Source organism: Ambystoma mexicanum, chromosome 2q, assembly GCF_040938575.1.
Source record: "Ambystoma mexicanum isolate Mex_15411 chromosome 2q, UKY_AmexF1_1, whole genome shotgun sequence".
NCBI lineage: Eukaryota > Metazoa > Chordata > Amphibia > Caudata > Ambystomatidae > Ambystoma > Ambystoma mexicanum.
The window spans coordinates 479,940,509-479,954,062 of NC_090924.1; the positions used below are offsets into that span (position 1 = coordinate 479,940,509).

The following is a 13,554-nucleotide window of genomic DNA, read 5'->3' on the forward strand; positions in this document are numbered from 1 at the left end:
AAAGGACAACCCAGCCATGAGATGCCTACAATGAGCAAATGGTGTTAGTACCTGGGCATATTCTGGCAGTGCCCTGAAATTGCCTAGCTAATGCCTATACAATAGCTTAAACTGTTGGCTTTGCCAGTTCGAGCAAGGAACAGATGCCCGGATACATATATTGTTTATAAATATATTGTTTATAAATCAAATGGCGGAAAGCACAATTGGTTAAGACTTTTGATCACACCAGTGGATGGTTTACAGCTGGACCTAAGCTATTACATTTCAGAAGACTACCTAGTAATAACAGTGACATCACCGTAAAAGCACAGAGATAGCTAAAAAAGGGGTTTGGGGGGGATGGGGCATACAGTGGGTGGGACTGCCCATACGAACTAGCATGCCGATCGGCGGTCAGTGGGTGAGTAAAAAGCCAAACAACTGTATGTCTCTCCTCACATCCCATCTCGCAACTGTCTTCACTTCCCTTGCCAACAGTTCCAGCGATAAACTGTGCTTGTAGCAACAGCTAACGGCCAAAACAAAACCCTTCACTCATTCACTGTCAAAATGACCACCCTTTTCAAACTAAAGGCTACTGCATGGCCCCTAGATTCTGCCTGCAATACACCAGCAAAGTGCCTTTGTGGCCTTTATTTGTACGAAACGACCACTGAGGTAATGGATCGCTAAGACACCTCTGTAGAACTCAGTTGTAACTTACAGTTACTCTTCAGGCCCTTTTATAAAATATGTAGGAATGCTATGGGTTCCAAGTGGCCTATACTTTGAGCCTCATTATGAGTTTGGCAGTGCAATGCAAAATGTGGCAGTCATTCCGTTACCACCACTTACTTTGGCGTTGAAATAATTACTATGGGCCTCATTACGAGCATGGCGGTCTGGGACGTACGGTACCGGGACCGCCATACTACGGGCTCTACTCGCGGAAACCGTTTCACCCGCCAGGTTTTTCCTGGCGGGTGTGACGGCACCCGTGAGCACAGCATGCAGAGTTGTGTCGGTGCATCCAACGTCCCCATCCCCATTCAGCCCTATGGGGCAGAATGGGGATGAGGAGGCCCTTGATTCCGGCACCTGAAAATGGGCAAGTACCGGGTCCGCCTAACTCGGCATGACCCGGTTATTGCCCATTCACGGTGCCAGAAAAAATGCATCTCCGGCGGCAGACGTGCCGTTTTTAACGGCACGGCTACCGCCAGAGTTGTAATGAGGCCCTATGGCTTTTAATACACTGCAGAATTACAGGTTTCACCTTGTGGTGAGGATTTACCTCCAGGATATTGTTGGAGGTAAATTGTCCACTTTAAGACCAAATATCAGCAGATTTACCACACGGAATTACTGCTCATGGTAAATCTTCCAAACACCCACATGGAGAGCTATGTACTGAGAAAATGGGGATTTACATTGCCATACAACCACTCACAATCCTGTGGTAATACCAGTAACAGTAACCAGTAACAGTGGCAGTAACAGTAAATGATTTTGGCAGGAAAATGGCCGATTTACCACTGACTTTCTGCCAAACTCGTAACGAGGCCCTGCTTCATTCTTCTATTCCCCAACAGCCTTATTTTGATTGAGACACAGGCAGAGAAAATGCATGGAAAAAATCTGTTCCGTGCCATTCTCCACGTGCGCCTGCCTCATTCTTCATAGAATCTTACATTGAGAAGGAACTCTGAGAGAATAATTTAAAATAAAAAATGTGGACATGCTTGTTTTCCCAAAATGGTCTTTGGGAGGCCTTTAAGTGGGCTGGGGCTATCCAGGACAGAGCCCTGGCAGTTCCCGAAAATTCTGTCTAAGATAGGGTGCCAACAGGGCTCTCTAAAGTCTCCTGAGCCAACACATTTTTTCTAAAGCCTGAAACTCTTGCGCATAAGTCCTTTTCTTTCTGAATTGTGGAGCCGATTTCCACCAGGTACCCACAACTAGAGATGCAGGGATCATCACTCTCCACCTGAGGCGAGAGGGTGAGGATCGATGCAAATGGGTGACTGGTGGTGGTTCGTCACCACAATCCAGAGTATAAACAAACCTAACCCAAATGCTGCCATTAGGCCATGGCCCTTTAAGGCAATGCCCCCTAAGAGCCCCAGATCAATTTCTTTTTCCACTTACCGCTCTGGACTTTGCTATTATGCAAATCACCAGACTTTGGTTCCATGAAGAGATAATGAGCCTTCCGGTACTGCCACTTTTCCTGCACCGCCAAACTACAAGTTTGCTGGTGGGGTGGTCAGATTTACCTCCAGGCAAGAGTTGGTGGTAACTTGGGCACCCTACTGGCGAAAAACAGCCGATATTACCGGCACTCCGGCATTACCCCCATCATGGAGTGATAGGACTCCATGGAGTGGGGGTTAACAACCCTTCCATCCACTTGTAATCTGCTGGTGATTCCGGCAGACCAAGTGGCGAGAACGCTATTACCGTTTCAGAGGTATCCCACCAGATTTAGTGGCGGGATACCCCAAACCTTGTAATGGAGCCCAATGTATTCCGTGACCTGGCGTGGAGCCACAACCTTGGGCCCCAGACCCACATAAGAATGCCATGAGCCACTGCCTATGTCTGGATCTAAACATAACACTTTCCTAATGTCGGCCACCACTCACTTCTGAGGTGGAAACGGTTGTTATTATTCTCATAGTGCCAAATAGTGTCCCACCAAATTCGATGGAATCTCGCATGTGATCGACACAGTTGTCTCACTGCTGACAGACCTGCCATCTTCAGAAACATTCGTGCCTACAGATCAGTCAGGCCAACCAAATATGTAAAGTTTCTTTACTACGAAGGGATTTTTTAGATTTGAAAGTGCGGGTCCTACCCCTTGCTGTGAAATGTGATGGTTTTGTGTGTCCGCAGGGGACTATTTCCATTCATTACCCTGCACCAAAACATATTACCTCTATCCTCTTGCAAGCTATGCTTCTCTGTTACTTATTACAGGGCACTAAAGTCCAGGGAAAATGTTGCTCCAATTTGAAGACTTTTACAGAAAGTAAAATTAGTAAAAACACAAGGGAGCTCATTTTCCTTAGGGGCATAACGTAAGAAACATGCGTAAAAGCCTTTGCGTAAGGATTGTACGCGCGTTTCCTACGGCATGCCCCATTATCCTGCATTTGAATGGCGGAAAGGGTGGGAGAGTAGCGCAACTTGCTTATCCCTCACTCCCCTACTCTCGCCCATATAAATATAGCATATGCTCCGTTTTTATGCAGATGCAAATGCTGGGGATCCCTATAGGGTCTTCTGGCTTTAAGTGCCAGCATAAAGCAGGCAGACTCCATAGGGATCCATTGTAAATGCTGCCTGCCATGCCTACATGCCAGGCAATGTTTACTCAATATGCAGGGCAAAAGGCTGCATGGACCTGCCTACATATATGTCTACACTTAATGGGTCCTCACCACCGATTTATGATGAGCACCAAATGAGCTCCACAGTGGCTTACTTTCATATGCACCTTGCATAGACGCCACAGCTCATTTTCGTCCATTTACATGCCGGAGAGGAGGGGTGAAACTCCACTTCTGTTTCCGTCGCCTCTTGTCCTCTGCGCCATAAAAATACTCTAACATTTGCGCTGGCATGCATTTTTATGCTGACGCAAATGCTAGGGCTCCCTATAGGGTCCTCTGGCTTTAAGTGCCAGCATAAAGCAGGTAGACTCCATAGGGATCCATTGTAATCACTGACTGCTCACAGCGGAGTGCAAAAGTGCAGCACGAAAGGCAGAATACACACTTGTATGATGTCTTTTGTCCTGCACATTTGTACCCCTCCATGCAAATTACAAAAATTTGGCGGCACAGAGCCGTTTACGTTGAAGTGCTCACGGAACGGCTTCTCGCCGACAAATTATGTGAACTTACAAAATGAGCCAGATACAGTCCAATTCACAACGTATGTTTCTAAGCGCAAGTGGATTTGTGCTTGCAAAAGTACACATTTCACATAGAGGTAAACTGGCTAATTCATAAAAGTAAATCTGGGGGCTGATCCCTGCAGTGCCTGCGCACAGATAGCACACAGGTGTGCATTTTGTGTACTGCTTATGGGACTGGACGGGCGGGAACGTGATAGACCTACAATTACCCACAATTTGCATATGCAAAATGGCGGTGGTTGGATGGTAGGCAATGCTCAAGCAAAGCACAGGAGGGGCACACAACAAGGCACACCTAAAGCATGGTGATACACATTGCAGGCGAAAATCACTCGATCTTTTTTCCTGATCACATCTGGCCCTGCTCTAAACGGGCGGCATACATCAGTGAAAAACAATAACGTGTTTATTTCCCTGCCTTAACCCTCTGTTTGACACCACATTTAACACTGAATATGCAATTTCTTTTTTTCCCGATTTCACCCTTAACATCAACATGTTCTCTGTCGCTCCAATGCAACATGCTCCTTTTTCTCCAAATCAGTGTGATATTTCAGGTACAATTTTCAACGTAAGTAAAGGGCTCCCTGGGCACATGGGACACTTTGCGAATCAACATGCGCACGTGCACGCAGGTGGAGGCGCAAATTGCTCCTGGTTTCACACTTCTGAATGAATCGGGACCAGAGCATGTTGGCCGAGCTCATGTATGAGGTAGGACAGTGTGAGGGTTAAAGTTCTATTTTGTGTTGCTCTGAGAGACGCTGCTCGAGCTTGTTTACCCCACCTTGCAGCATTGGATAACTCCCACCACACCGAAGGTCAGAGTCCCGTCGCTGCCACTCAGCGCAAGATCCTGCGCGTCCTCTGCAGCTTCATTCCTGGTTTCTGAATCCGCCTGGGGGAAATCCTCTGAAATCCTGGCAAAGCTGCACACGCCAACCTCTGTAAAGAAATACATAAAAACACATCTTAAATGGTGTTCTGTGTGTTCCATTAGGGCTGGCGTCAATGGCGCACATAGTAATGAAATGAAGTCGGTTCTTCAGAATATCATCTCCTCTGAAATGCACTGTTTGTATGTGAGGGCTTCTCATAAATATTTTTAGAGGGATTATCTGGCTGCATTATACTAGTTGGTGAATTGGTGACCCCCCTGTCATTTCGGTAGACTAGAGACACCGGGGCTCTTTCCGAGTGTGATGATTCACTAAAAAAAAAGTGGCAGCAACGAAATACCTCCACTTTTACCGCAGCACCATGAGCCGACTTTGGAGGAAAAGTGGAGGAAATACCTCCAGCATTTTACTGGAGGTATTTCCTCCACTTCACCGCCAAATAAGTGAGGAATGACCGCTGGTGGATTGATGAGGAGGAGGATTAGTTTCCGGATGAGGGCATGAAAGGTGCCCTGAGGATGGTGAAGGCAGGCTTGAAAGAAGAGACAAAGGCCTTCATTACGAGGTTGCCGGTAGGCTGCCGGTGCTAGGTTGCTGTTTAACGCCACCGATAACCCCTTAATTCCAGGATATTACGGGCTGCGGTGGAATGGTATGTTCCCATTCCCGTGGGGGAACACTGAGGTGCTTCAGTGAAAAACCTGCCGGTAGGGGCTTGAGCTACTGGCAGGTCAGGCCTGCTGGTAGGTCACTGCCCCTACCGGCAGACCTGTAGTTTGCAGGGCCAGAAAACCGGTAACGTTGTTACCTTCACCTTATTTCCGAACTGGCAAACCTATATTGAGGGCCATAGAATTTATTGAGGAGTTGTGGTGGAAGGCAGAGGGAGAAAAATTAATAGAAGAGAGGAAGTAGCACTGTTTGTAGGCAATAGAGTAGTAGCGCAAGTAGTGTGAGGTTAGTGAGAGTGACACCAGTAGCGAAAAAGAGCCTGAAGAAGACCCGTTCCTAGATAGTAAGAGCAGGAGGGTTCCAGTGTGCCAGGACGGCTGTAGGCAGGACCAGACAGTAGGAGGAACGCAGGGAGCCAGGAAGCTAATAGCTGAAACTGTTGGCTTTGCCAGAGTGTGTTTTTAACAGGGCTACAGTGCAGCGCAGGAACAGAGAGGTGAGAGGGGAGGAAAAAGGAGAGGTTCAGGGAAGAAGAGGCCTGACAGACTACCTCTCCGCTGCTCCCTGACTGTCACTGCAGTGGCTCCTCCCAATGACTCAGTGTTAGTAGGACTTTGCGCTACATAGTCTTGTGGTTCGGGACCTCAGGAATCCTGCATCTAGGGAGTCATTGGAAGAGGGCACCGGATCCCTGAACCATACTAATGGACTGTGACTTAACGGTGGAGAGAACCACTCGTAAACGTATACATGGCAACACTTTTTAACCGAAGACTATAGGGCCTGAGAACACTGGAATGAACCAGGGAGGACATAGTGGGAGCACACAGGGTTGGCGAAGACCCTGTGATAATTAATGAGAACATCCTGACCCTTTTCTGTGCTGGAGAAACCCTGTTTTACTTTCAGTTGACTCACTGTGTAATCAATCGCTAAATAGAACTTGTGAACTTGACTCTGAGGTTTTGGTGTTCTTCTTGGTACCAGGTGCCCTGTGTGGTGACAAGCAAAGGGCGAGCAAGCAGTGTGTGAAGGGAAACGGGGTGGGTTAGAGAGAACAAGGTGCAGGGGGCGGGGGGCTCAGGAAACAACCTTCATCCACATGGTATCCTGATAGGAACTACCACATCAAATTACCGCTCTGAGTGGTTCTCTGGCAGCACATCTCCCGAATAGAAGGGTGAAAGAATTGTGCACTCAAGCACTTTAAATTCAGCTCATTGAAAGAATGCTATAATTGCACGATTTGCAGTTAGGCAAATAGCTTTGCTAATTCAGATTATCTTGATTAACTTTCCAAGTTATGCAATCACTGCCAATTTTATGGCATTACAAACTTGGAAACATCCTTTGTTGGTCCCCACCCAACCTCCGTGCTACTGAGGTTTAGTCCTACTTTTGTTGGGACAGTTACTATCAAAATGAAGCCTTACTTTTATGCAGGTGGCTTGTCCCAGTTTTTGATTTTGAAAATCTAGTCACCCTACATCCACGGCCTTAGCGACATGTCTCAGCCCCTCCTTTCCTAAAGTCAGGGAGGAACCTTACCTCACATCCAACATCACAAGTGGACATCTACTGCCTTGCTCCCCCACTTAGCCTCGCCTTCCTTTGCTTCCCAGGATGCCTTCAGGGAGATGGGGTGAAGAGGATCTCATGAGGAACACACAATTAAGCACACGCAGAGGTACAAGTAGAGAATACGCTACATCAACATATGTTGCGCCAGGTACAGCCAGTTATTCTGAACTTGATCATACTTTACTGGAATCCAATGTAATAATTTGCAATAGTTAACAATATCATCCAAGGACATACTCTCCATTTTGGGGAATTAGAAGAAGGCAGAGTGTCTGGCTCTGAGCCTTTCCCATAAATCTCTGGTCAGAACATGCTATATTTTATTGCTTGCGGAAAGACTTTTCTTCTGGGAACCAGCATGTTAGGTCTTAAGATCTGTTGTCACTTTTTCTGTAAAGGAAAGGTTTTCACTTGCTGCCTACCAAACATCCTTCAAGCAATAGTTGTATTCATTTTCTTCCCACAGTAAAACCGGAAGAGAGGGGCAGAAATTCACCTTGTCGTACGAGAGACTTGCTGAAGGTATAGTTCCAGGTCTTGCACGGGTAGAGGTCTCTTAATGTTAGCGCAAGAATGCAGAGAGCATCCACGGGCTTGTTCTTCTTCAGGTAGGTCAGGATGCTGTCTAGCAAGGATAGAAAAGCATGCAAGCATATTAAAAAGAGTATCAATCATAATATCCATTATTATCAAACATTAGCTTCCTGGAAGTAAGGGTATTCCAAGTGGGGCGAGAACAGACTCTGGCATAGGTGCGGTTTTCAATGGCGTACAAATGCTTGGAAGGTGCCTTGTCACCGAGACTTGTAGACAGGAAATTGGGAGATCAGGGACAAGAATATACCAAGAAGCAGGTCTCCAAGACTATCTTGGAGAAATCTAGATCTTAAAAGCAAGATGGAAATCGAATTTGCTGCATGGACAGCAGGATTGCATTCCAGTGGACAAGGGCAAGAACAGAAAAAGCCCTGCCACCCTTTCTGCTCTTTCAAATGAAAGAGCAGCTCAAACATTGGGTGAGCCAGAGAGCCTTCAAACGCCTGGAGTACAGCGTTGATGTCCTTCACAGCGAAAAAGGGAACTGAATCCATAATAGGTCCATAGTGATGAACTAGTGATTAACTTAATGTAAACCGAGTGAGCTGTCTCTGATTGTGAGCAATGTGTTCACACGCTGAGCTCCCATGAAAACTATGCAACCACTTTCGGAGTCTGTTTACTTTGCAGTCTATGTCGGCCTAGAAAAATGTCATTCCTGTATTCCAGATGATGTGGGCCAGCGGCAGAGGGCAGTGGGAGGGTGGCCATCAGCCAAAGGAAGCAAAGGACACAGCAAAGAGGGTTCAGAGTCAATTCTAAACGCCTGATTTTTAATCTTGGTTGCAGAAGCGGGGAAGATGTATGGCAGGTGGCCATAAAGCAGGTGTTGCACAGTTCTAAATCATTACCCTCAATCAAGAATGTAGTTTATTCAAACGCAGTCAATTGTTGCCCATCCACTCAGCACACGCCGCCATATGGATCCTGAAATGAGATATGTTACTGCTCGAGCCCTGAGCCAACCAGAATGTGATCTGAATATTGTCAACGGAGAACGATTGCAATTCACTCACCATAGTGACTCGATTACCCTTACTTCAGGTGTCTGCGACCTTTGTCTCGCAAGACGCTTTGGACTAGGATCTATAACCAGCTTAGACAAGTGTGAAGGATCATGGGAGCTGGAGTCGAGAGCCAAAGGTTGCAGAGCCATGTCATAGCTTATACTCCTCTTTTCTCCATTATGGGGTAACTATCGCATGAGAGATTTTTGGAGAACAAAAAAAAATAAAATGAATGCGAAACCAGAGTGCATGCACCAGCACCCCCACTCAATCCCTCTCACACCTCATTGTACATCATACTTTTCTATCAATTTAGGCATATAAATGAGACTGCACACTTATCAGGAGATAAGAGGGCATGACCATATGGATGTAGAGTGACTATGAACTCGGAGAACAAGAGTCTCTAAGGCGGGTAACTTGTACTTCTCCTAAATTGCTTTCTTGTGGGACATTATAGGGCATATCCAAAACAGAGTGAGAAGGTAGCATGGGAAACCCATGATAGCCCTACACATCCTTATTGGGGGAGGAATACCCTAAAGGGCAAGGAATTCTGGAATAGAAGACACTATCCAGTGAGTGATGGAGACCTCAGAGCAGGTGCATCTCAAGAGGTTGTGCAGTAACAACTTCCAGCATTCACAACTTGGAAAAGTCAGCGGTAAAGGACCATGGTAGTTGCATGCTAAAACATCAGAAGGGTGATGGGTCGGTTTCAGTGGCATAAAACAAAATGTGTGGGCCCCTCTGTGAGCGATGCTGAGGGCACCCCCAAGCTCCTCAACATAGCAAGCCCACAAACTCCTCAAAAAATCACAGGGCCAGCCACCCTTTGTAAAGTTCTGGACCACCAAGTATGTGCAATGCTGATCATGCCACTGCAGGGGCAAGTGCACTGCGCTAGGTGAAAGACCACTGTGAAGGGTCAGAATTGAGAGACGGACACAAGGTTGTTATGTCCTGAAGTAAAGACATTTGTATTAACACAAAAAAGGGTTGGAAAAACACCTATCTAGCCCTATTCTAAAGAGGAAACTCCCTACCTAGAAACTAAAACTAAGGATCTGTCTGTGTCAGGATGAAAGTAACTGAAAAGCCGCCTTTGTGTCCAAAACAACCTATCCCGACACTCAAACTTCTAAACAAATGACAAAAGTTGAAAGGAAATGTCTTTAACTTGATGTTAGAAAAAGTGTACAAAACCAAAAGCTTAAGAATGACTCCAACAAAAATGTTCTCCAAAGGTAAAGACCCTACCAGAAGATGGTTCCCTTCCCCTGGATTCTTAACTAGGATGGCAAAATGTCTCTTTAGCTAATAGTTCTTGGTATCTTCAATAGATTCACAAAGTTCTTGTTTAACTAAAAAGTTAAGTTCAAGTAAAAAGTTTAATAAGTCTTTCTATAAAAGTGCTCGTATCTCGGTAGTTTACCTGGTATACTCCCCTGCCAGGAATACTCATACAATTTCTCTCAGATTGCCTGGTGTACTCTCCTGCCAAGAATCTTTGTATAACCTCAACTGCCTAGTATACTCGCCTGTGGTAATATTTAACTCACCTGCTCAATCCTCTTCCCCACATTGGCATCTCCTGCATCTATATGTGATTGGGGTTTTACCTTTCTACTTTGTCTTGTCTGCATTTCAAACATTCTTCTTATTGAACCTTACCTTTATACTTTGTCTTGGCTGCATATAAACAAACTTTGCCTTTGTATATTTCTGCATTAGCACTCTTGTACCATTCAATCACTTGTTGGCGCGGTTGTCAGAACGCCCATGGGTCCCCAGCTGCTTTGAGCAGACTCACAGGTTCTGACCAGTGTTTCTGACATTGCTCGCAATTCAGAGTTTTGGTTTGCTCTTATGCCATCCTGGTTGGAGTTTGCAGATGCTCCCCCAACACCCGGCACGGCAGTCACACTCCAGTTCTCCTTCTTGGCCCAGGATAAAGTATGCTGTCTTGTCGAGCCACTGTATCTACAGGAGAACTTGCACTGCTCCCTGCATCTCTCTGGTACTCTCTGCGGTACTTCCTGCTTACAGGCAGCATCTCTCTCCATGTGCCTCGCGCTTCGGAGCCCAAGCGTGGATGGCAACGTCCCCTTCGGCACTGCTCACTGCACCTCTTTGCTCCATAATGCAGTTGCCATTTTAAATGTCCCGCTCATTGCAGGTTTGGAAAAACAACTAATCTACATGTTGTATTTTGAGCTCCTGTCACTTTGCACAGCCTGCTTTGTCCTCCTCCTCCTCGTCTCAGTACCTGAGTGGTTATGGGAGTTGAAGTCCATAACTTTCTTAGGGCTTTTTTACTCCTGGATGTTTTTCTCATGGATTTCATAAAAAGGTACATCAAAAACCAAAAGGTGTTAGGTGTGAGTTATGTGTGTTTGAGTGAAAGGTAGGGGCCTGACTAGAATGACAATAGGCCATCAAAAAAGTAGGTATCAGATTGTCTTCCTCACGCGGAAGGGGGGAACACTGGGATGCCTCCAATGAAGTCATGAAATCTCCCCGGTAGTTGTCTGCTCCCATGTCATCCTTCCTCATACAACCACCCTCAGGGTCAGCATCAGGTAGTGGCTGCTATCCCCTGGCCACATGGGAGGAGGTCACCAAAGAGGAATCCATGATGGCTCCATTACACCACATTCTCACCCATTCACCCGTACTTCTCTCACATCCCAACACACACCCACCCAAAACATTCACACTGCATTGTCCACATGTGCACCCACTCAGAACACACACACACACACGCACACACACACACACACACATGCCCCCCGCCCCCCCCCCATTCTCATTCACAGGATGACACAGGCCCTCACACCCACACATGCATAGACACCATTCACATGCATGTGCGCACATGTACATACATACATGTACATACATACACATCCAACACGCATGCATATACTCATAATAAACACATATGTTACGCACGTTACTCATACACATATATTAAAACAAATTCTTACTCGTTTCTCAAAGCAATCCTCAGTCACTCCAGGCATCCGGCTCCACTCAGAGAGGAACCAAGAAGCAGGGAGAGTGTCCTGACATGTACAGGGGAACCAGAGGCCAAGCAACCCCTGCCCACGCCGCCACCCAGCTGCCGTCATGCCCGGCCCTCACCTTGACTTTAGTTGGGGCCCTCCCCTCATCCTGGGGTGATGGGTCCCCCTCACCACAGGAGCTGTGGGGCTCCTGCTATGCCACTGGTAGGGCCTTAGACAATGGCTTGCCAGACTCAGGGCCACTGTTCATCACCCAAGATCTGTTGGAAGAACTCAACTTCCTTGATCTACAATCGTTTATATTACACAAGACCATTACTGCCTTAGAGGAAAGGTTCACAATAAAGGTCAGGAAAAAAAATAACTTGATTGAAATCAAATCGGGCATGACTATAGGCAGGAATGTGCACTGCGTGGGCAAAACCACCCAGTGAAAAACTTACAGTTGAACTGCGAAAAGGACATGAATCTCGCTGACACAAACAAAGGGGTAATAGCCCCAACAAAAGAGATCTTCCATGTTTACCATTTCATATAAACTGTGGCCCTAGACTAAAAAGCCTTAAACCAAATCTACTCCTATCCCAATCAAATAACGAGGCATTGAAGTGCCTCTGAATGACTGGTTTACCTACAGAGAAGCCCTCCATGTACAACTTGTTATAAGCACCTATCAGGAATGTGTGTCCTGCAGGACTGCACTGAATAGCAAGCATAGCTTTGACCAGCTAAAATTTCAGGGAAACTAAAAGTTCAAAAATGTCTTCTCTCCAGTCTTCGGTGTCCCCCAAGGTTCCCTTGCCAGGAAAAGGTGTTTGTTTCAGGACTTGCCTTCCTCTGGGTTCTTTGTCGATTCCAGATGAGTACTGGTTTAACAGAGACATTTCTATCCCTTCTCTTCTGTGATCTGGTCTTACTAGTCTTTCCGACTTATTGTCAGCTACCTTTGTACAGAATTCCTACTGTCTTCTGCTCAAGGCGATTTCTCTCAGTTCTCCATTACAAAGGAATACGTGGCATTGATAGTGAGCGTAACACCTACCACAGTACTGGATTTAGATCAGGGGAGGTTGGCAGGATGAAAGGGTTGCAAACTACTATGCCGAAAGCTCTGCTCACTAAGATCTCAGCCCCTGGGCTTGGCAGGTTACTGCCTTTGCCCTCCTTTCGTCCAGGAGCCTGCTTCCCTATCTGCCCCCTTTTGTCATATGCCAGCTCTGCTTTATCTGCTCGTACTTCTCTGTTCAAGGTGCCAATTTCCTCAATTATTATTTCTACACATTTGGTCTTGCTCTTTCAGATCATTCTATTTTTGTAACCATCTCGAATCTGTATTTCAATTCCCCACTCTTTTGGTCACCTCCTTTGGCAACGTTGCTCCTCCAGTCTTCAAACCGTTGTGCACTATTCTCAATGCTAGTCATATTTTGTCTCTGTCTCTGACCTTCTTCACTCATTTTTGCATTATGGCCACTGTTCTCCAAATCTCTAAGGGTACTACTGTAATTTCTATACAAGTCTCTCTTCTCTCTCCTGCCTTATTTTCCCCTGTGGGTACTTTCTTTATTCCTCTTAGCACCACCCTTTCCCTTTATATTCTCTTAATAATATATACCTCTTTCATCTTTCTCACCCATGTGAGCCCCTTTTTCGCTCCTTTGAGCACCACACTCTTGTTTGCTACTTTCAGCCTCTACTTCTTTACGTATATGGGCATCACTCTTCGCTGGCTACTTCCAATCTCCCCTTGTTCACTCCTTTGGGTACCACGCTCCTGCACTCATGTTCATGTTCAAGGCGTTCTAGGACCCTCCCAGCTTCCCGATCCCTCTGGTCACCTTCATTACCCCATGGGGCATTTA

General features: G+C 46.3%; 1 protein-coding gene across 2 annotated transcripts in view; it reads right to left on the reverse strand.

The window, feature by feature from the left end:
- Window positions 1-13,554, reverse strand: part of AMZ1 (archaelysin family metallopeptidase 1) — a 486,560-nt gene that overhangs the window by 98,069 nt on the left and 374,937 nt on the right. For both annotated transcript variants that reach the window (XM_069647593.1, XM_069647592.1), the window contains 2 exons: window positions 7,556-7,684; window positions 4,695-4,852 (listed from right to left, as the gene is read on the reverse strand). In XM_069647593.1, the coding sequence (XP_069503694.1) occupies window positions 4,695-4,852; window positions 7,556-7,684 (287 nt within the window). The remainder of the gene's footprint in view (window positions 1-4,694; window positions 4,853-7,555; window positions 7,685-13,554) is intronic.